At 38.2% G+C, this 24895-nt stretch overlaps 1 protein-coding gene and 1 long non-coding RNA gene across 3 annotated transcripts; one reads left to right on the top strand and one right to left on the bottom strand.

The window, feature by feature from the left end:
* Positions 1-1258: 1258 nt before the first annotated feature.
* susd6 (sushi domain containing 6) lies at positions 1259-24831 on the top strand. Of its 2 annotated transcripts, none has more exons than XM_082148120.1 (7): positions 1259-1489; positions 4916-5070; positions 19284-19475; positions 19655-19849; positions 20441-20579; positions 21466-21884; positions 22506-24831. In XM_082148120.1, the coding sequence occupies exons 2-7, from the start codon at positions 4959-4961 to the stop codon at positions 22529-22531; spliced, it is 1083 nt and encodes a 360-aa protein (XP_082004246.1). In that variant the 5' UTR covers positions 1259-1489; positions 4916-4958; the 3' UTR covers positions 22532-24831. The 2 variants fall into 2 exon arrangements, with proteins under 2 accessions (XP_082004246.1, XP_082004245.1); XM_082148119.1 differs by having other exon boundaries at positions 21463-21884.
* Positions 2566-4909, bottom strand: LOC309482652. The gene is made up of 2 exons (XR_014200345.1): positions 4419-4909; positions 2566-4372 (listed from the first exon to the last, which is right to left on the bottom strand). It is a non-coding gene; the product is annotated as an uncharacterized lncRNA (long non-coding RNA).
* Positions 24832-24895: the final 64 nt, after the last annotated feature.

Below are 24895 nucleotides of genomic sequence, written 5' to 3'. Positions count from 1 at the left end.
TGTGGTATTGATGAATTTTATGTCATAGAATAAAATGTGAAAGTGTATTGAGCTTGTGTTCACCGCAGACCTTATTTCAGCCATTTAACCAAAACCCCATTCAAAAAATGATGATGGAACCGGTGCTAAAATGCTAACTCTCTTCTGCATTTTGGCCTACAAAGTGATGTCATACCTGCACCACTCTATGCGGAAAGGACTACTCTTACTAAATTAGGAAAAAAAAGATTCCTTAGTTAGTTACTTAATTATATTCTCAAATATAATATTGTTGCTTTTATATATTGCAACATCTCATCTTACCTTGTTTTCATGCCAATAGATATTTTCAGTGACATGTCTTTCCTTTATCCTGCAATTTTATGAGCAACACTCATCTTTCATTTTCATACAATGTACAATATAATATTACATGTTCAACTGTCTCTTACTCTTCTTTGTTGCTGCCCTCTAGTAATAAATCGAGAAATCTGTTGCTTGCCACATTACATATCAAAATATTCAAATTCGTACTTTTTTATGGAAGAAATCTAGCGATTACCTCAATTACATCAATTCAATTATATAAGAACAAATCAAAACTTAAAAAAGTCTGTTTGCCATCTTTTTTCAGCGACATGTAATTCTCAAAACTTGTCACTTTCCCCCCAGTTTACATAAATTTTTATTCCCATCTTTAACACTGCAAATAAAATAAAAAGAAAATAATAATAGAAAAGACCAAAAGGGACAGTTTAAAAACACAAAAGGTAAGGTACCTACATCAGTTATTCAAATAAATAATTTGCTAATTGTTAATGTGTTAACTTTAACAGTAGGCCGATTATAGATTTTGATTAAAAAAACTAATAAAAAAAAAAAAACATTTAATGTACTTTTTGGTTTTTACTCAGTAAGACATGAAGACGTGTTTCCTTTTAATACATTTAGGATTAATAATAAAAATATGTAAATGAACTAAAATCATCTTTATTATAAATTGTGAAGCCAGAATTACATTTTATTTATTACAATAAGTAACTCGTAAGCTGTTAGAAGAGAGCAAATGCACTTCCGTGTCAATGAGCAGGCAAAATTCGTTTATATTGCAATTATGCTACACTAAAGCAGACCCATCTGTGTTAGATCGCATCCCCCTCCTCTTCCAAGTTATACAGCTGATTTCTCGTGAACTAGCAGACCTCGTAAGCCCCGCCCCTCTCGCGTACAGTTCGCCATGGTCGTCATGGAGACGGTGTGAGAGCGAGGCCACTGGTGGAGCTCGAAGCCCTCTCCTACTGTCGGGAGGAGGTACTCCGATCTGGCCCCGCTGGCTGGCTGCTCTCAACCTTCTCCGTAGACGGATGTTCAGATCGTAAAGGGCCGTCAGAATCTCCGAATATATTCCATACCAGCATATACCGCGTTAACAGTAGCCCTGGGATTTCCATCTATTAGACGCAGCTCCATGGTGACCCGATACTGGTATTAAAGAGGAGGGCATTCACTGGTAAGATCTGTTTTGGGTTTTTTTTGCGCTGTGAAGGTTAGTTAGCTGAGCTAACACGGTTAGCCACTCGGAGTCTTTAGGGTCTGAATCACTATTTAGCGTAAAAGCTAACATATATCGATAGCCAAATGATTCAGTCTGTGTACTTAAATATAGAAATAGTAGGTCGGTAAGTTATTAATTGATAGGACTTTAATATTCACACGGGGGGCTATTCCAGCCATATAACTTGGCTCGCTAGTGAATCCTAATCCAATCAAAAGCACTGTTCCGATCACAGCGAAAGATCGTTTTGTTCAAGATCATGACGTGTATGTGTTGTTTAAGTTAATCACACTGTCCTTAGGTCATTATCTTGCGAGTTTCAATTGGAAATGTGGCTGTTAATTAGTGTGTCATAACGCGATTACTAAAGTCGCCAGTCCGACGATGCGGACAAAGCCTGTTGTTAGCCATAGGCTGCCATTTTACTAGACTGTTAAATATCTGTTGTATGTGTATTATTAAACGGCTGTTTTTGTTTTCGATACATTGACAAGTATATTCGTCAACGTGTTACAGTATTATTTCGGTCAGCAACGGACCCTCGAATATCGTTGTAGTCTTTTTGTGCTTGCGTCAACCGGTTTCTTGCGTCGTGTGAATATCTAGGGAGTTTGTCAATATGTAATTATAATATACATCCTGTTTTTTCTACCCGTTACAAAAACGACATGTCGGAACATTGGACTCCTACACGCGCAAACCTCCACAAAGTGCTGTGCCGTAAACAGTGTTCGCATAACAGCAGGACTTTAAAAACTTGTGGTCGAAAAGTTAGAAACAACCTCAAAGTTTCTTATTTTATGAAACTTAATCGCGAACATTAGTGATTCATCATGTTTTTGTTTGATTGTATAGGATAATATTGTTGTGTTCTCAGTATTTGGAGAGCAGGGCGCGATCTGTTCTCTTTGTTGTACTTGTTCTGCTCTGGGAACAGTTGCACGTGTCGACGCGTGTGACTTTAAGCTCGCACATACTGGGGCTTATATCTGTTTTACATAGAACATACGTTACCATGTCCCTACGCGCACTTTTTTTTCTCTCCAAATACCTGGCCTTTTATTTTATTTTTTAATAAAGGTGTGCTGCTAGTTTTTGCAGTGAGGCGATGGAGTCGTGTAAACCAGATTAGTGTCATCTGCCCACGACTAATTGCTTTGTAATTGGCTGGTATCTTTAATTTTCAGCCAGCATGCATTGGTTGTTGCTTTGTTTTTGCACCAGTTGTAACCCAACTACTAGTTTACTGTGCTTTTTGCAGTAGCATGTCTTGACTTAAATGTGAAGCTTCATGTTGAAACTTGATCAAGATGTTGTTTCAATATGATATCATGTGGACAAATGTAACTTGCTTTGAAAAACTTCCCTGCACAAACTCTTGATGCATCCCTATAGATTACCACCTCTTCCTCATTGCTTTTCATATGCAAAGGTGTATATAAAGGAACTGTGTGAGCCATAATATACTAAACAAAAGGCCTCCCAGTTATGTTTTTCTCCCTTTCTGTCTCCTATCTTGCACAAAACTTCCTGGAAGGGCTCTGTATTTGGATATTTCTTGCTCAGACCCTTATAGGTTTGAACCTGAAGGCAGCTCTGGTATGATGAAGCAGGAACTGTGGTGCCACGTTATTTTTGGCATCTGGCCGGATTTGATGTTTGCTTCAAAGGAAAGTGACTAGTAGTGTGATAGGATTATGGCTTTCTGATGTGGTTAAACTTGTTTTTAATCACAAAGTGGTAAAGAAATGCTTTCAAAAACAAATAATTAAAAATCATATAAAATAGATATTTTAAAGGGATAGCTCCTGTTCCTCATGTTGTTCCAAACCCATTAGATGTTTGTTCTTCTCAAACACAAATTAAGATATTTTTATTAAAACCCGAGGGATTTCGGTTCCTTCATTGAAAGTCAATTCCTGTAAAACGTTGATGCTTCAAAATGTCCATAAATGGGTCCTAAAACAATTCCATATTTGATGGGCTTTATCTGGTTATGTGCTTTGATTAATGTTTATATGTCAATAAAAGCCTAAATTAAGTCTGTTCGTGACTAACTTAGATTAAACTTGATTCATATGGATATTTTTTATCAACTTTTTGATGCATCTACGTTGTGATGTAATGGACTTTCCAATGGAGGAACAGAAAGCTCTCAAGTTTCGTAAAAAAAAATTGAATATGAATAAAAGTGTTGTGGGTTTGGAATGAATTTTCATTTTTGGGTGAACTTACCCTTTAAATCCACTTTAGAGTTTTTCGCTGCAATGTGTTACAGTATTATTTCAGTCAACAACGGTCCTCGAAATACCACTGTAGTCTTTTGTGTTTGCGTCGACCGGTTTCTTGCGTCGTGTGAATATCTAGAGAGTTACAATCCATCAGTCAATCCATTTTCTCTGCATTTTGTACAAGCTTGGTCCTTCAACAGCTTGTTATGCGGTCATTTATCTGTATTTTACAATATTTTCAAGCAATCGTTGTTGGATATTTGTCTTATTACGATATTACGCTTACTCGGGATGCCATCTGTACAACACCTTAGTCACTTTTATTGAATCCAGGCTGATTTGCTGCTTTCCCACTCTGGGATCCTGTTGGCACTGAGCATTTTGTTGCAGAATGTTCTATTGCACCAGTCTGTTTGGTACACGAGACAGCAGGCGAGCTCTTCTCTGCCAGTGGGATGTGCGTCACACTCCTTGTGCTCCTTGGACACCCTAGTGCTTCTCCGGAGCTATGAGGGGAAAGGTGTGGCGGCGGTGGCAGATTGGCTTTAGCTGCTGCACTCTCAGCATCCTGTTTGTTTCTCAGACTCGAGCACCCCATGTTTTTGAACTTAATCTTCCTTCAGCACACACATGTATCTTCCTTCAGCACACACATGTATCTTCCTTCAGCACACACATGTATCTTCCTTCAGCACACACATGTATCTTCCTTCAGCACACACATGTATCTTCTTTTGGAGGAATGCTGACAAATGGCTTGTGCTTTAGCAGCGCCGTTGCACCTGCTCGCATTTGTGTGATGGCCGTGTTCTAAGTGCATATTTGCTAATAGGCTTAATATGTAATATAAACAACACCATACACCACACGGATTTCCTGCAACATCTTTTCTGTATTTTGTTGATTAAAATGTTATATCATAAAAACCTTATTCAAAGCAAAAATAACGATATCGTGAATGATATGGCTATCTTTATCGTGACATAAAATGACTCATATCGTGTTAGATTTTGGTCACATTGCCCAGCCCTACATGTGAGTGTGGTAAAGTACTCATAAAGGGTTTGTTGCTACCGCTTCTGTTTTGCATTTAATACTGTAACTAACTACTGAGCTCCATGTAGTAATAAGTGTGTGTTTGTGTCATCAGGTTCAGCCGGAGAGGACTCTTGCTGCACAAGCAGTGCTGAAAGATGTGCAATGGAATGGTAGCGTGTGAGACGAGAGCCTCGCTCGCTCACAGGGTGGCCGCCAAATCCCTGCTGCTCCTTCTCCTCGGCATGTTCCCCACGGGCCAAGCTTCAGGTAAGATTATTCACAAAAACCTCCTCCAAACTCCTACACCTCGACCTTCCTCTGCTGTCCGCTCCCACACTCTTTAAACATTAATATTTAAGATGCCGACAGCTGCCTCATTGATTTATTTCGTAGGAAGTAGGCTAATATGTCCTTAGATTATGAAATATGTAAAGTAACTTGCGGGAATGGAGGTTTGTCAATGTATTATATTGAATTTCGGGTTTCTGCATAATTCTGAGTCACAAATGGTTTTCAGCGGGGCGGTTTTGTCTATTGGCATCCATGATTCTTGACGTCAAAGACAAAGGCCTTTGTTCTTTTGTTTTTATCGCTGTCAGTGCTTTGATAACAGAAATAACCGTTGGACTTAAGCTACCGGATGGAATAAAATGAGCATCGTTTCTTTGTTTTCAGTCGAGCATCTGGGAGGTGTTTGTTGGGGGCTGGGCACACACTCACTCTCTTTCTTTCTCTCCACTGAGGGTGTGTGTATGTCTGTTGCCCTTGTCCGTGAGAGTCTCATTCAGAGTCTCCCTCACTAAAATACCTCTATATCATGTTCAACATGGCAGATTTGGCCTGAGAACTAAGACAGATGTCCATGTTGACTGGCAGTCGATGTGTTGTTATAAAGACTGAGGTGTGTATGTGTGACCTTAGTCACTTGGGCACTTGTGTGTGTGTCTTTATAAAGCCTAAGTTATTCTTTAACTCAAAAAGCTCTTTTTATAGTTTCATCAGACCATAGAACCAGGTCCCTTTTGAAGTTCGCAGCCGCTTTTGCTCATATTTACCAAGGGTGCCAGTATTGGTTGAAGGCACTGTATATACTTAGTATTGACCCAATCTACCTGAATCATTATTTGAAATCAAAACCGGTCTCTGTTAATAATATTGTTACTGAAGCATCGTTTGGAAAACTAGTCCAGTCTGAATAGCCTTTAACTCTCTGTTTCCAAAACCACACGGCATCTGCACTATTTCCCCTTAACAACACGTGAACGCGGCTCAATGAGCAAATGAGTGTCTCTTGCCTTATGTAATATGTGAGTCATTGAGAGCGTTGCATTTGGAGATGGAGAGATTGAGGGATGGTGGGATTCGGCTGGACCGCTGATCCCATGTGGCCACATTCCCATATTGATTCAGCACCACAAAGTCGAGCCAGGGACAAAAGTGTCCCAAGTGATCCCAAGTAATATGTGTGTGTGTATGCATGAATGTATGGCTGCTCACACGTGTTTGGCATGAATCTAGTACATCGGCTGAAAGCTACGTGTTCAGCCTTCCCACAGACTGAGCAGCGGACAGAAGGGATGATTTTTCAAGGTCATCCGATGAAAGTCTGTTGATGATATTGTGCCATATTTTTGGCTGCTTTTCCATTTCATCCACCCAAATATCCATTTTTGTTCGGTGTTCTTAAAGGTGAAGTGTGTAATTTCAGTTAAAAAAAAATGTTGAAAAGAAATTGTAAATACAACTAATTTATTTAAAGGGGACCTATTATGCAAAATTCACTTTTACAATGTTTTTGAACATAATGTTGTTGTGTGCACAATTACCATACTGTGGTAAAAATCCATCCACTCTGTTATTTTCCCCATCAGAAAAGGTGTCTCAAAATGAGTTGTTCAGGAATGCGTCCATTGTGATGTGACAGTGGAACAGGCCCTGTCCACTCCTAGCGACGGAATCGGCCCTATTAGCATAGCTCCTCCCCTGAGTGAGCGGTACACAGTCTGCCATGTTTATCTTCTGCTAAAGCATTTAACTGCAGCATTCAAGTAAGCTATTAAAGCTACAAAAGTTATTCAATCATTTTGTTGACATTATTCGTATTTTATTTTATTCACATTAACAGCATAGACAGCAGCAGATACTGGATATTAGGCTGCTGCCGCTTTAATGCACGTCTTTCTAATATAGACATGCAATTTCTTTCCCAGCTGTTTACATTCACAGACATAACCGACTGTGTTTATGTAAACTTTGTGTGTATTTGACGGTTTAAGCGCGATAGGATGCGAAAGAGAACTTAGTTTAGTGCTCACACGACACACGGCATGTGACAGCGGGCTTTCTGTGCTTGTGCTTTGGGTGTGTGCGCTCAGAAAACCGCATATCAGAAGATTAAACTGCTGGTATGGCTTTAAAACGCCTGCAAATAATGATGATGAAGAACTGCAAAGTCACGTGAACGTAACCACAATAAAAAACAAAACAAAAAACAGATGTTTTGTTTGTTGTTGGCTGAGTATCAGAGGCATGAGTTGTAAAGGCTCCGCGCTCCTCTGGAAAGGGGGGTGAGGAGCAGCAGTTCATTTGCATTTAAAAGTACATTCACGAAAACCGCATGTTTTTGCTTCCACCCAGAAAAGGACATTTACAGATTGGTCAAATAAATGATCCATGGGGTAAATTGAGCTGAAACTTCACAGACTCATTCTGGGAAAACCTGAGACTTATAGTGCATCTTGTAAAAATGGACATAATAGGTAAAGTCTTTAAGTCTTAATGGGTGTAGGCCTACATGCATGAAATCGACTCCTTATAGGAAGTCCTAGACCTTGGATCTGTATTGGTCTGTTGTAGAACATGCTGAAGGAAGCATATGAGGCTTCTGAGAGATGAAAGAGAAACCTGAATCGGATGTGCAAATCCCCAGAGGTCTGCTTATACTTTTGGCCATGTAGCTTGATTGGCAGGTCATCAATGTCAAGACTAGGGATGAGTGAGACTATTCGACTAGTCGATTAAACGATACTGCTGCTGCCAGTCGACTTGGAAATACTAGTCGTCATTCACATATTTTTTTTTTTTCTTTATATTTTTACAAAAGCTATGTTTAAATTACTGTAATGTTAATTTTACATTTTAAAAGTAATGTATTATTCTGGAGCGAAAAACTAAATAATTTAACCTCAGATTTTGCATGCGTCGGTTTTCTTTGTGTCACTCACGGTGGGTTCAAAGTAAAGTCCACTCGGAAGATGAGCAAGTTACTTACTTGACACTTGAACAGTTGCTATATCAGCATCCTAACAAAGAAAATACGGTTAAATAATGTAGCTGTCAGTGTTTTTCGAGTCTTGCGATATTGCAGCCGGTCATGCGTACGGATATTTTCATACACAAGAAGTGTGTTCATACCCGGACAAGCAAGTGGTTGCCGTGGTAACGAACAACAATACCTTAACGGGCTGACTTGTGTGGACTAACTTTTTATTTGAGTAAATCTGTTTATAATAGGCTATTAGGTTTGAACTTATTGGGCCTGTACTGCCTATTAATTCAGTTGATTTGAATAAATATGTCTATAATGGATAACGTTATGCATATGCAATCATATCGTACTTATCTGACCTGGTTATAGACTAGTCGGTCGCAAAATTTCCTTTTAAACGTTAATGAAATTAGTAATTGCGCACATCCAAATTCAAGACAGGACCTGCAAAACCACAGTTTGTGGCTTACAATGTTACAGCGAACTGCTTGAAGCATTCACTGAACAATGTAATATCAAGGCACCAAGATAATGATCTACAAAGTTTAGATACAAGTAGAAACAAGCAGGGACCAGATCCTACTTTATGAAATTATGTTGTTTGAAACGATTCTTTTTTAAAAGGCTTGATTGCATCGCTTCATTCACGTGTGTCTAACAGAAACAAACAAGAGGAAGTAGCACAGGAAGGCAACAATAAAAAAAAAAACCTTGCTGTTTTCAGGGGCTGATCTTAGGGTTTCTGGAGTCTACACTATTTCAGAGTGTGAGAACGAAAAGCAGCTCCCTAAAGGCACACAGCTGAAGTCGCTCTGTTTTTAGCACTAGGCAAATTGTGAACTACAGGAATTTCCCATGTTACTCACTTCTTACTCTGATTTATCACCGTAACACTTCCATATGTTAGCAAGTGTTACTTCTCACCTCAGCAAAGGCTGTTTTCAAACCATTATGACCTGAAAGGCATTGGATGAGGTGCTGGCATCGTGAGCTAGCTAGCATACATAAACCCTACACCTCAGCTATTGTGAATAATCAAAAAGCAGAATTAAATTGTAAAAAGTAGAATCAAATAGAATTTGCAACAAATTGTTTAATGTTGATTGATTTTTCAGGTACTTTCATGCACAAACCATTATAGGTATCACTTGACATGAGGTTTGGGGCTGGTAATATTGTTTTTAATGTTTTTGCATGGTCACCAAGGCTCAATTTATTTAATCAAATACACTAATAAAGGTTAAATATTACAATTTAAAAACTTCATATATTATTATTATTTTTTTTAAATATTTTCATATATTTTAATGGCAAAGCTGAATTTTCAGCAGCCATTACTCCAGTCTTCCGTGTCACATGATCCTTCAGAAATCAATGTTGTGCTGCATAGTAATTTTTTTGGGAAACTGATACATTATAAATGTCTTTGTCACTTTTGATCAATTTAATGCATCCTTGTTAGATAAAAGTTTGATTTCCAAAACAAAATGCAGAAGCAGCATTCTTATGCTTCAGGATGTGGTTTGTGTGGGTTTGAGAAATGTCTGCAGGTTTTTTTTTAGTTTTTTTTACCATCATTACCCGACAGTAAATTTCCCAATAACAGTGATGTTTGTTTGATTGAGGCACATCATGTGAAAATAAAATGAGAACTAAAATGAGAACTGTGATCATACACTTCACATTTCCCACGTTTCGGTTCGATCACTTTGTAGTGCAACTTTAAAAGAGTTACAAGGCTGACCTGATTCTACTTCTTTGGAAAATCTGTTTGAAGTTTTATTTTTTCCCCTCAAAGCTTGCTTAGCTTTCTACAGTAAAAAAATATATTGCTAGTAGCACAGGTTTAGCAGATGTTGTGCAATCCCTCAATTTCATAACAAATGTTTTAGAAGAGGTTTGTGTGGGTGTCAAATCATTTGGGTTTGGATTGATATGAATCACAGGGCCTGTGTCTCTTGTGTTCATTGTGGAAAAATAGCAGTTTTGTACCTTCACTTCAGTGCATGTCATTGAAGCGCACAAGACTCTAGGATACCCCATTTATCATTTCATAATTCAGAAGGCTGCAAGCGCCTCTCTTGTGGCCGTGTGTGCTCTCTATGAACACTATAGTGTGGACTAGAGAAGGACTGGAGTACTCGAACTTGACAGCGACGATCGATCATGAAAACGATAATAGATATAAATATATTTCTCTTTTTCTTTATCGTTATGAGAACACTATTGTAATTGTACAGTTTTTTTTTGTGTGCATTAGTTCCCTTGTTTCAGCGTTGTTGTTATGTGAAGAGCACATCCACAATGGGAGTTAGGTTGTGTTCACACTTGGTCTGGACCAAAAAAAAACATTTAGTCCTCAGGGCTCGCAAAAATTCAAAATCGCTGGTAGCTCTTCGGACAGGCACTCTTCAGATTTTGGTAGCCCGAAATTAATTTTACTAGCCCAAATAAATAGAAAAAATTTTTAATATAGAAAATTGGTTAGGAGTCAAAATATCAATCAAAACCTTTTTCATCCTGACCTGTTTTTTGGGCCGAGTAGAACTGAAATACTGCCGTAAATCCATGCTCCTCTTAACATTGTCACACACGCACACACAGTGTTCGCAATGTTCTCCACTGCGCACGCAATCTCTGTCACTTAGCAACAATAAATTAAGTGAGAACGGCACTGCTTTACAAGGGGTGGAAGCACCAGTTGTCTTACCAAACATCAGAACTTGCAGGAGGGATGGAGAAATAATGACTCTTTGAAGCTTTGACACCAGTGTTGCCAGATTGGGAATGTCCAAGTATCGCACCAGAAGCCCAAAATGATCGTATTTGGAAGAGAATTATCGTACACGAGTCAAACGTACTGAATATAGCTATTTATCTAGACCAACAACTTTCTGACATGACCTGCAAATTACTTTATTGCTAAACTATCTATCTCCGCTTGGAAACAACCGAACTAAGCGCCGCGGCAGGAACGTTAACTTTTTTTAAACTTTTTTTTTGTTGCAAAACATACAGAGACTACGTTTTATGATATACAACTTTGTATACAATATTCAAAAGGAACGTTAACTTGTGCTCACGGTCGCAGTTCCTTAAAATAACTAGTCAATAATGTGAATAAAGGGAGGAATTTGATTACACTGTTTCAGATAGCCCGTTGGGCAGGCCAGTTATGCTTTTTGGTAGCCCGACTGGAAAACACAATAGGCCCGGAACGTCGGCACATTCACATTGGCATTTTTATCACCGAACCTAAAGGCATAGGGATATGTTCACAACCTGATTGGTAGGCTTTTATTACGTATATCGCGACGGAACTTACCAAACATCCAAAACAATGCTGTGTGCTGGGCTAAATGCGCTCGTTGTATGTAGGTAGCCTTCATATGATGCTATTTTCACCAGCTGAGAACTCATGAAGAGCTTATTAAATGTGTAAAAGAGTCAAAACAGTGGCAGAAATCCCTCCACAAACGAGGAGACATGGTTCTGACGCCTGAACCCATTCTGTCCTTTTAGGGTCGTATCTTATTACATCATGTCCTGTTTTTGGTTAGTTTACACGCCTTTGGTCCGTGTTGCATTTGCACCGCTGTTGCAAAAATACAGTGTAGTGCAAGATTTGCGTCGCCAATCTATACATTACATTATAATGAGAATACTGGTGTTGTGAATGCTTTAGTTGCCCGTGTTTCAGCACGTTGTTACGGGAAGAGTGCATCCACAACGGGTGTTACACATTCTGACAAGCACGATCAAGTTCATGTGTGCATCGGCATCCTCGTCCTCCTTTTGTGCAGATGCAAGTTGTAATATTACTTTTATGTTGTGTATATCTTAATAATCTCATACAAGATGTGTTTGGTTCAGTTTATGATCCACCCACGCCCTTATCAAACACAATGGCATGACTGAGTTTAAAGGTTGATGTCTGGTTAATCATGTGTAGAAAGGGGATAACATGAAACTATTTATGTGAAATTGCGAATCTAAAAATAACATTTACTCTTTTGCTGATCTATTTGCTCACATGTTCGCTTTGTTTGTAGCTTTGTAACTAGCAGTCAATAATTTAAATATTCATTACACATCAGGGAAATCATGCAGTTTTATAAAGACCCATTTTCATCCTGCCTCTTTCAATGACAATACTTTAGGCATTTGCTCATAGTAATTCAATTATTACAGAACCCACATCTTGCCTTGTATAGCCAGATGAGACCAGAGTTACTGATTCCACAGAAAGTCATGAGGAAGTAAAAATGTAAGTGACTAAGAGACAGACGGTTCCTCATATTATGATTAGCCTAGATTATTTCCTAGTATAGACGTTTAAATAGTTGCATAAATGTGGAGTATACACTTTGTTGCTTTATTTCCTTCATTTCAAACTTCTATCTCTACAGAAAATAATGGAGAAATTCTGTAGAATCCAATTTTTCGACGTAATTACAATGAACAGGGACAGAAGCTTTCAAGCTTCAGAAAAGATCAGAAAGCAGCATAAAAGTGCTCCATACAACTCGTACACTTGCACACCTTACTTTTCAATGTGGAAGAAAGCTATTTCCTGTGAATGTTTGAGACTTCTGATTTATTAGTCGCTATAGATAAATATAACTAGAAGAATAACAAAGTCCGGCACTGAGCCTGTATGATAACTCTAGATGAGAAACAGACCCGATTAAAGTTGTTTTTCACTGAAAATCTGGGAATCGGATGTCTGATTCATTAACAAATCATTCTTTTGAGTTGAATCTTTTCAGTGAGTTGGTTGATTTGGTATTTTTTGTGAATAAGACATCAAAACATGAGGTGAACTTTCCATTCAAGACTTTTTCAATTACATTCAATTATGTTAAGGTTGCTGTTAAAGTTGCTGCAAGATTTCTGCGACTAGTGTTTTGCATCTGTTGCGTGTGGAACCGATCCCTTGGTGGTTTAGCTCGTGGTGTGAGATTAAAAAAGTGAAACTATTTACATAAATCCATCTGAGAAAAAAAAACACTCCACCCTTTTTTGCTCAGCATTGCCAAAAAAAAAGAGTTTTTATCCCCGCCTTGCTTCAAAACAACTAACTGCACCATCTGTCTTTGTGGACCGTGTTTGATAGCCATTCACTGTTGACCCTCTAAGTCGCCTAGTCACGTTTAAACAGATGCCCTTTTCGCACTCAAGTTCCTAATAGCCATTAGCCAGCACAATTGATGTCAGCACCTCTGAGCACAGCTGCTGGCCCGGGATCCAGGCAGCTGAACGGCAGTAGCTTTTGCTCCGACCGCTTGCGTGCACCACAGAGGCTCCAATCTGTCATTAGCTGTGGGCCGAGTGCATTCCTGGAGTGGGTGAGCCAAGGCACAGCAGATCCCGAACACAAGAGCACTGTGTCTAGAGCCATCCGCTGATAGCAGACACAGCAGGGCCACCGGGTGCCCCCTCTCGCTCTCTATTTTTTTCCTTTTTATCCCTCTCTGTACACAGAAGAGGAGTTACTTGTGCCTCACAGCTGTCCGAATAGAATCGGGAGGGTGCAAACACCCATCTGCCACTTTTAACTGTGACAAGGCCTAGAGGAACAATAGAGTCTTCCTCTGTGTCTTCTGTCAGATTGTCTCTCGGTTTTCCCTCCTAGTCGATTTGGTTTGTGAGGACAAGCTGCTTAAATCAGTCAGCCTCCGACCTCGGGGTATAAACGGGCATAATACAGAACACGTGGAGCTTTGGTTAATGCTTTTGTTCGGTTTCTAAGAAGACAGGCATCATTTAAGGCCCTTTTGTTGTTCACGTGTCCCAAATAAAAAGATATAGCCTATATATTTTAGAGATGCATTGGTTTCAATTTCGTGCTGTTATTTGTGTATTTATTTTCTTGAAGCTTTTTTTTTGTTTGTTTTTTTGTAATGGCCAATAATCAATATTATCATAATTTTTTTTAGCAAGATATATCAGTACTGTATAAGTTATGGGCGAATATTAGACATTTTTAAAATTATTTGTTTTTTATTTATTTATTTTACTGTGCATTCTCATTTAGATTTCCTTTGCCATCATCTAACGCTCACTTTAACGCGTACTTTAAAATACTAATAATTTTATAACACTGTTAAATGTAATCTTTTGTCAACCTCAAAACTAAAATCCATTTTACATACTGTATATTATAATGTTGTGATGCCTAAATTCACTTGTAGCAATTAAAATGATTGATTTTTGTTTTATATTTATTTATTTAATGGTATACAATTTTAATATCCATTTATTGCTTAACATTAAAATAATTATAGGCCTTTTAGTATGCATAAATTAGATTATTATTATTATAAATATGTATTGATGTGTTGGTCTATGCTAACTGTCTCTGTGAATAAAAAAAAAGTCAATGTGAAAATGCTTAGCAGTGTTTAATGGTGCTGACTGAGAGATGTTTTTTGATATTTTGGTCGATGTTTGTGTGTTGAGTCAATAAAATATTATTGAATCTGTGGATTCAGGCATTAGAGGCTCGAACCGTTACGGTTTCATTCTGAATGGATCAGTGTTTTATCCAGGGAGAGTCACCTGGACGTCTTGTCAGGGCTCGTTTTGGTGTAGCAGCCAAGTTCGTCTTTTTTTCAGTGTTATTAGACATGTTCATGTGGAAACTCATTCCTCTCTCCTCTGTCCCTGCAGGAATAACACCCCTTTCACTGGAACTCTTTCCTAACATCCCTTCCTGCTCGGGCGTGAGAGTCTGTGGGTGCGCTTTATCTCTGGCAGTCAGCTGTGTGCTGTGTTTCCCTTTAACCCTTTGCTCTAAACACATGTGGGAACAGTAAACGCAGACATATACACTCACACATATCAGCTCGTTATCCCTCTCGCCTTCAGTTGGATTCATGTCGTCCCAACCGTGTTATGTACACAGAAACATGAGACTCGAGTATCTTGCGGCCTCCTCTCTCTCTCTCATGCAGCGTTTTCTTACAAGAAGGAAACTACATACTGTTATTAGCCCTTTGAGAGCCATTCAAGACATGTTTTGTCACGGGTGGGTCTCATATCTCGGCAGCTGTGGTGTGCTTGTTTCGTCAACAACGTCAAACTCGCAGTGCTATAAACACGTTGGCTCACAGCACTGGATATCTCAGGAGGTTTGTAAAGCAGGCTTTGGTGATAACTGTATTAAGAGTTCAATGAACAAACATGTATTATGAATGAATCACCATGTGAGGTTAGAGCAGGGCATTATGGTAGTAGAAATGTGTCAAGCTGGTATAGATTCTGCTATACCTTTTCAATACTGTTTTAAGATATAAAAAAATAATAATCTTACTTTTGAACAATAGTGTATTTTTTCCAGCCTGTGTTTATTAGCTATGATAATGTGAGTGATTCCATTTTGCTGCGTGCATATGGTGGAAACAGTTTGCTTACATTTTTTTTTTAAATTCTATTTAATTTTAAATTTAGTATAGTTTTAGTATTTTAGGGCTGGCAAAGTATAAAAATAGTTCTATCTATATCTATTTTCAAGCTTAATGCATTCAGATTGATAAGATTTCACGTTTTATAATGTACTGTGTATCATTTTTGTTTTAGTTTGGTGCCATGGAAATTTATTTTAGTGTAGTTTTACACGGGTACACTGAAAAAAAATTATAAGTTGAACTTAATCAATTTTAGTTCAACTTAATGCATTTGTTTATGCAATTGAATGCAACCACTTACGGTAATTTTTTGTATTAATTTCAACTAATAATTTTTTTTCTGTGTATGCTAGTTTTCAACTAGCAGTTTCAGTTAACAAAAATTAACTCAGTAAAAACTCGACTATTACATAAATGTAAACTGTTTCTGACATCAGACTTCTTATTCAATCTCAAATAAGATTAGGTGATTTTAATATTTAACTGAGTCACTAGAGAATCAAAAAATAGACTTATACCACATTGTTATGACATTTATTTTGGGCGGCATTTCCAGTGAAAAGAGGTCATGATATATTGTTGTTGTTGTTGTGATTTATAAAATGAATCATGTCATGATTTAAAGATTTTGGTCATACCAGCCATCCCTTAGTTAGGTTTATGTCTGTGGGCGATCCTCTTTCTTTAGTTTCTACAAATTCCATAAATGGGACCGAGGAACAAATCCCCCCTTCTAACATTTGCTTACGATCTCAGGGATTTGAATTAGGAGAGATGAGGGGAAAACAATAGAGATTGAAAAACACATCAGCCCATGTCATAAGGAGATCTCCAACAAAAACATATTTACCAGGGAGGATTTTTTTGTTTTTTTTGAGAGACACCAGGGTCTAATCCATGCCTGGACTGCTGGGTTTCGGTCTCACTGAGCATCAGTGGTCAGTAAAGTGATCCGCTTTTTAGACCACAGCCATTTCTAATGAAGGATAATTAGAATTTCATTCCGCTGTTAATCCCTTGGGGTTTTTTCTTTCTTCTGGGTGCTGCATCATGGACAGATGGAGGGTAAAGGCCGCTCGGGACCATGTGTTTGACATTTAGTTTCATTGTTGGGATCTCACTCCAAATGCTAAACTTCTCATTATCTAAATGAGGTATATTTTATTCAGATTATTGGTGTTTAGTAGAGGAGGTCAAGGATCCAGTTAGAGCGCATTAGGACATTTTTTTTGTGGTTAATTTGATCTGCTGTTTAAGGTAGACTAAATTAACCAGGTTTCTTATGAAACTTCTGCCAGCCAAACAGGTTCATTGGGATTTCAGTTGGAACATTACAACATATTTCTGGACGTAATGTTTTCAAACAAATAGGCTAACCCATCCCATATGGTACTCCTAAGATAGGTATCTCTATTGTCATGTGTACAGTCAGTTTTAGATTGTGAAGGCCCAGTCCAACTTGTCATAGCAGGTTTCAAACGTTCTTCCGCAAATCTGAGATTCTTTTCACATTTTCCCTTGATAGATCCTAGCTTTCGGTGACGCATGAACTAATAATGAAATGACAACAAGGAAGAATTTCTATTTTGAAGATCCAGTTTCAACCAAAGGCAAAACAATGTAGATGAGGTTTGCAATATCTTTAATGTGAGCTATATTTGGTCACATTTGGTTATTTTGTCATATTTGTAGTAGTCTCATTCTCTTCCTTTTGAAACGGGTATATTTGTGGAATAAAAGGATATGCCTTTTGAGTATAATGATTTTACCATAGCCATATGCTTTGTTGTGCCTAAATCATGGTAAATTCTATGTAATGCATGGCTTCAAGTGGCTTATTATTTAATAGTGGCTTGTATAAAATTGGCCCACAGCAGTACGATTGACAGGTTAAGTAAGTATTTGCATTTAATAATAATAAATAATAATTATATTAATCAGAATAAAATGTTCTTTTGCGAAATAATTGGTTTTCAGGCTATTTTATTTATTAAAATTATTATAATATTTTTATATTGTATTTACATTTTTGTACTTTTTACAATTTATGTAATTTTTTTTAAATTTAATGTTTTATTATTTTACATTTAAAAGACAGTTTGGAACATGTAATTGTTTCTACATATTTTACGATTTGAATTAGACTTTTAAGCTGAAACAGAACACTTTTTTTCATACTTTTATCATACTGTAATGCACGTCGACTTTGAGTGTGGCGGGTCCACTCAGAATCAGATCTTTCCATTTTAAAAAGTGCATTAAAATACTGATCGCTGACTCCAACAAAAAAGCAATTGCTTACAGATGTTGCACGTTTGATATAATGGATTGTGAAGCTTTGCATCTGTAGTTCATATCCTGAATGTTTCTCTGGTGTCAAATCAGAAGAGTTTGAGCTGTATGTCCGAACTCTGAGTCCATAATCGGCTGATCGCAGCTTAAGAGCATGTTAAAACCTCAGATTAGAGAACACAGGGATCGAGGTGGTCTCTCCAAACAGACCCTGTTTGTTTGACTTGTTTTCTTTCTTTCTGCTGGATAAATGTAATAAGGGGATAGACATGTTTACGTGTTTCAAGTGATCTATTGTGTGAATAAAGCTCCAGCTCAGGGGCTCAGGAAATGTGTTTTTTTGCTTGTGTGAGAAAGACTAAGAAAATGAGAGGGAAAGAGATACCACTGGCTTTATGCCATTAAGCCCGAGGGTAGAAATGTAGTATTCTGTTATGCTTTTCAAAGCTGGACATTATGTGTGTAATATGGCTGAAGTTTTTGTTAAATTGAGGATGTAATACCAGACAGTCGGCAATATGAGAATAAGATCTACTTGTGTCCCCTTTTTCTTTGACACCTTATGAATTTTAGGGCTAGTGCAAATCAATTTTAGGTCACTTTTAGACCAGAACTTTTGTTGTGAGCCTGAGTCTGTGTGATGTTAGTTCCCAAGTACTTGGAAGTGACAGAAATGATCAACCATGAAAACACAGTTTCAGAGTGTCTAGATTTTTTTCAAAAACTCCCATTTATCGCAAACAAGTTTTTACGCTCGCATGAGGTGGTTTTTCAGGCAATTCGATAAAGAAATATTTTGCAAAACTGCAATGGAAACAGTTTTTGCGCATTTACAGGTCAGCTGACGTAGATGACGCGGTGTGTTTGGACAGAATACGAGACAGAGCTCTTTATTAAATTCATATAAGACAAAATTATTACAGGAATAATGGATTCTAAACCTCAAATAAATGCCACAATCAAGACCTCGAAGCAGAAATGAGGGAGAAACACCCAGAAACACCTCATATGTGCCGCTCACAAGAATAATAAGGGTCGTTCCTTACCATTAATGCTTGGAAAACACACATATCTCCTTCGATTCATAATAATGGCTAGTGCAGTGGCTGGGATTAGTACATTAACCTACTAATGTCCATTGCCATGGTTTTTGGAATGACTTTACTCATCGCGAGAGGAAAAAATGAAGTTTTAGTCGCATAACATCGGTTCATGGAAACGCCGTCATTTCGCAATAGTTTTTTGTCGACATTTAGAAAAAAATCGCAAATCTGTAATGGAAACGCGCCTATTGTTAGTTGATCTTTTATCAACTAATCTTTTATCATTTGTTCTCCTATATTTACAGTCAATAAGTGGCTTTTATCATTATTAAATAACTAGTTTATGTAGTCTGTACTGCAGTCTTATTGAAGGACACTATAACCGGAACAGGCCCCATGAGAAATTTGAACTGGTTGGCACAGTCGAATGGGTTTTTATGCTAACTTCTGCTCTTTCTGCCCCTGTAGGTTGTCCCAGACCCTCAGTTGTGCCTCATGGCAGTGGGAACTTGACGGAAACAAACCGTGGCTCCTTCCCTGTTGGCACACTATTGCAGTACAGCTGCGATCCAGGATACACGCTGGATGGCTACAGCATTATCACCTGCACCGTCTCAGGCCACTGGTCTTCTGACCTGCCTCGCTGTGTCAAAAATGATGGTATGTTTATTCAATTTAACCCTCTCTTTAGCATTTCATTCCACAAAGGCTAATGCTGGGTTCACATTATGTTGGAATCACGCAGTAGAAAAACAGTTCTACGTCAAACTTCTAAATTAATATGAAAGCTCTGGTTCCTCTCCTTCGCACTGACTCTCAAGCTTTTTTTTTCCCAATAGTTTGTCAACCACCGAGTGAGCCGGAGAACGGAGGATATAAATGCCACCCCTCGCCGTGCCACAGACTGACCCAGGGTACCGTGATTGAGTACTTCTGTGATCAGGGTTACATCCTAAAAGGAGGGTACCAGTTCCGAACCTGTGACAATGGAGAGTGGAAATCGCCCTTGCAGATCAGCTGTCACTCTGTGCAAGGTATGTCACACAGCAGCTGGAGCTTCTTCCACAAGCTCGGCCATCATGGTACATGTGGGAAGTTTTCCTTCTTCTTGGCAAATGTTGCGAACAGAGAATCATTTTAAATTATAATAATGTAGATAGCAGTTCAAGCTGTTCAAGTGAGTTAGTATAGCATTGGAAGTTTTAGCTCCCAGAAAGCATCATTTAAACACCACTAAAAAATGTTTTGTTAGACAATCAACATTGTTTTGGATATTCAGTCACTGGATGCAAGTAAAAATTTTAGGGAGCTCTAAAATTTGAAATTTGTGATTAGCTTTATTGAAGTTATCCCTGATGGGAAAAAAAATTTAAAACAGCTGAAAGTGGTTTTCTGGTTTTTTTTCCTGTTTGGCCAGCTGGTTTCCCAGTACAAACTGCTGAAATCACCCCAAACCCCTCTAAAACCTCCAAAACAGGCCAGGTTAAACGGTTTAGCCAGGATGGTAGACCAGCTAACCACCTTAGACTTGTTTAAATTGGCTTTTCAACTATATCTGATTATAAACTTTTTTTGTTTTTGGCTTTACGTACTGCTGTGATTTAAACAAAGGGTTTGTCTTCCAGAGGAGGAGCAGCGCACTATGCTGCCCATGCCGGCTCTGTCTATCGTGGCCTCCACTGCCAGTTCTGTGGCCCTCATCCTGCTGCTGGTGGTGCTGTTTGTTTTGCTTCAGCCCAAACTCAAGTCCTTCCACCACAGCCGGTGAGGCCCTGTCTCCATCTTCTTCAATGACTATTGTTTTATTCTCACAAAGAAGGAGATTACATAGAGTTCTTATGTGAGGATTAAAACTGTCATGAAAACCTAAATTTTGACTATTTTTTGTTCTAAAAATGCTTCAGGAAAAAGTAAATAAATAGTGGAAGTAAAAACAGTATTCTGTATACTTTCAGATATTAAAAAGACACTTAAGATTTTTATATTTGATGTTTGTCCTCATTTACGCTACCGTTTAAAAGTTTTGGGTTGGTAAGATAAAAAAAAAAAAAAGTTTATTATGTTCACCAACGCAGCATTTATATGATCAAAAATACAGTAAAAACTGTAATATTGTGAAATATTATTACAATATAAAATAACGGTTTTCTCTTTTCATATATTTTAAAATTTAATTTATTCCTTTGATAGCATGCAGATTTTTGTTAGATTATAAATGTCTTTAGTCACTGCATTTAATGCATCTTTGCTGAATAAAAGTTCTACTACATTTGACACCTAGCAAGTGTCCAAAACATTTTTTTTTCTTAATTTTGAACTATTTTAAACATATAGATATTATATAGATATATTATTATAGTACACATATTTTTGTACTTTTTCAGTCATTTTTTGTACCACTGAATGCATTGAGGACGTAAAAAAAACAGCTTCTTAAAGTGTTTGCATATGTACTAATTTTAGTAGCACGCAGAGTTTAAGTCAATCCTAATTCCAACTGTTTGACATAAGCAAACATGGCACCTCCCCTACTGCGCTGTTGTTCCAGTAATTTGCTGTTGCGTAATCAGCCCACTATGATGTAAGCCACAGGTCAGGATTTGACACCGTTTAAGCCTTACTTTTTATTCCCATATCTCTTTTAAAGCAGCCGGGAGCAGGGTGTGTCAGGACAGCCTACCTCCATCATGGTGGAGGGCGTTCAGGTCTCGCTGCCCTCCTACGAAGAGGCCGTGTACGGCGCAGGCGGCGCCACCGTGCCACCTCCCGAGTCCCGGGTTCAGATCGTGCTGTCGGAGGGCCCGCAGGTGGAGGGTTCGAACGAACCTCTAGAACAGGCTCAGACGAGTTACAGTTTCCCCTCCACCTCGACTGCTGCGCCCTTGTGTCACGCAGAGACTGTATTGGTTCACCAGGTGCCCTCTTCCTCCTCTCCATCCTCCTCATCCTCTCGCTCCTGGGCTGCTGAGCAGCCTGGTGCCGCTGCGCCTCTCCACCGCAGGCAGAGCAGCGAGAGCAGCGATCAGCACAGCTTGCTTTCAGTCACCTCTGCCGAAGAGTATGGTGATGGTGAGTGAACTTGCGAATCTAGATGTAGAGGTGATGTGTGGTTTCATTTGTGTGGATACTCGACAAAATGGCTTAATTTTGTGTTTTTCTGTTAAATTTTACAATAGTAATATTATTAAACAATATTTTACAATCTGAAGTAGCCTGAACTGATCAAATAATTTGATATTTAAAAATTTTTGTGTGTGTTTTTTTACAATATCATGTATTATTAATTTATTTAGTATTATTTCAACTAAACGAAATTTCACTACCTGAACTAACATGGCCGTGTCATAAAAAGGTTCAATTATTTTATATTTTAAGAGACTTATGCATTGCTTAAAACATTTTTTTATAGAACTTTTTTCTTTATTATAATGTCAGGACAGTTGTATCACCAGACTTTTTGCCGTTATGCTCCCTCAAAACAATTAAAGTGAATTTGATTCCTTATTTCAAAACACACTCATCATAGAAGAGGTGTATTCACGTTGTTGTTTTTGTGTGGATTGCATTTTTAAAGTATTTTTTAATGAAAAAAATTGACCCGTTTTTTTATTTTTTTTATTTTTGATGTTACAATACCCATTTTCATTTCTGTGCCTAACCTTATACCTTCTTCATGTCTTTTTTCTTCAGATATTCCATTGCTAAAGGAAGCCTGAGTCTGTGTGCAGCCCCCTCCCTCTCTCTGTCATCGCTGGCCAGCACTGCAACCCCTTAAAGCTTCTCACCAAACACTTACCCCACACCTACCCTTCAGAACGCAGCAGTAAATAAGATCCATCAGCTGCCAACAAATCGCCCGGCCCTGGGGTCTACAAGCTGCGTGGCCCCCGTGGAGTCTGGCAGCTCTCTTTGACAGGAAGGACTTTTGACCGGACGACCCCTCAAAGGGGATGCGCAAATGCTCGAGTTTAACACTTTTCTTGCAGGTGCGCTAATAATCAGTTGCACTCACAGGCTTACCTCGTCATGACGAGGATTCACTAATTACAGATGAATGCATTAAGATTACATTGTGGATCTCTGCTCCGTCAATGACTGTGACCTCTTGCGAAGGGGAGAGTTCAGCAAGGATTTGCTAAGCCAGGCCCTTTTCTCTTTGATGCTGCATGTTCTGTGCAATTTCTATTCTCTGTTTCGTTCTACACGCTTACACACAGGAGCACGGCACAACCGAAGCATGACGCATAGCACCATCTCGACACATTCCCTTGTGCGAGGCGCAGGGTTGAACTGATTTACATTGTACTGTATTCAAATACATGCTTGCCTTTTTATTTGTCAAAAAGTACCTGTGCTGTGCTCTGCGTGTGTGTGCGTGCGTGCGTGCGTGCGTGCGTGTGTGTGTGTGTGTGTGTGTGTGCGTGCGTGTGTGTGTGTGTGTGTGTGTGTGTGTGTGTGTGTGTGTGTGTGTGTGTGTGTGTTTCTGATGCCTGTGTGACTGTGGCTGTTGTCATTCGAAGAGGGCTGAAGTATCATCTAGGCTTCTTTTCCCCAAAATAGGAAACATTTTCAATACCTCCATTTTCTAATCGCGACGTTATTTAACTAGGATGGATGTTCCTTGTCTACATGTCTGTTTGTCCAAAGTGAGGGAGACATACTTTCAGAGAAATAATTCAACTTTATTTCTTCCTTTTAAAAGCTAGTATAGCTCCCTCATGTTTATGTGTTGCACGCACAAGCAAAGAAAACTTTAATGGTTTTTTTTTTTTTTTTTTTTATCACTTGAATGTTCTTTTTCCAAGAGGACTTTGTTTGGGTGTGGACTAAGATCATTGCTGGGCTGTACCTTATCAGCTTTGACTTAGACTAATAATATTTGGAATATAATTTAAGCAATAGAAGACGCATATATTACATTTGAATGCTTTGCAAAGCCAGCTGTGGCGTGGCTAACATCTTAAAGATGACTATCAAAGATAGAAGCACCTTCTATTAAGTTTTCTTAATAAATCATTTGCTATTAAGATGGTATTTGTAAAGAGAATGCATCAGCTATCAGATCTTAAATAAGGTTGTGCATTGTTTTAATGCGCTGTCTAGACTCAGCTCCAGAAAATGGCCTTGTTCTTCACTCATAATGTCCTTTTGGCAAATGGGCATTTGAAAAACCAAACCAATTTTATTTGAATTGCTTTTTCGTTTTGCATTTTTTCATCCTTGCTCATTGGACGTTGCCACCTCATGTGTATATCCCCCTGTGTGGTTCATGTGAGATTCTGATGTTTGTCACCATGCATCGTATATATATTTTTTGTGTGCGTGTCTGATTTTGGAGAGAGAGAGGGCAGTTTGTCTATCTGCAGATCCTCGGTTTTTGTTCCTGGCTTGTATTTGTACATTTTTTTTAATTTTTTTCATGCAAACTGAAGGCAAAATATTACTGCTGCCTTAACTTGTACATTTTATGCATTTCTCACTTTGTAATCACGTTTCTTCTGTCTCACTGGCTTTATGGTAATTTGTCTTCAGTTTCCTTATGGCCTTACTTTTTTTTTTTTTTCTATGCATAAACATTGTCTTGTTGAATTTCAGACGTAGGGTTTTACTCCTTTGGAGGATGTGACATAAGATTGTCCACCCGAACTTCCTCAGAACCTTTTTTTATTTTTTTTTTGTGATTGTGAAATATGAACATATGAGCTTTTATTTCTTTTTGTTTATCAGTTTCATTCAAAAGATTTTTTTAAGTTTAAAAAAAAGAAAGGACGCAATTAAAAAAGGATGTCCAGGATGTGTGTGAAACACTGTTGTACGGTGTTTTTCTGCAAATGTAATTTAAGTTGACTCATCCACCCAGCTCCCCATCCCCATTACACTTCTTTTTTTTTTTTTTGGTTTTCCTCTGTATATTGCTGTGGGTGTGAAGATAGTATTTTAATATTTGTATAAAGTTTAATTTAATTCTACAGTGTGTATATAACTATTTCTAATTAAAGCTTTCATTTGAAGTGCACTAGAAGTTTGGTGCTTTTTATGTTATCGTTCACTATGAATACTTTTAGGGTTTTTCTAATTTT

This window comes from Leuciscus leuciscus (genome assembly GCF_965113295.1).
Source record: "Leuciscus leuciscus genome assembly, chromosome: 19".
NCBI classification, from domain to species: Eukaryota; Metazoa; Chordata; class Actinopteri; order Cypriniformes; family Leuciscidae; genus Leuciscus; species Leuciscus leuciscus.
The sequence above is the reverse complement of the archived record's forward strand: the minus strand, read 5'-3'. Positions and strand labels throughout refer to the sequence as shown.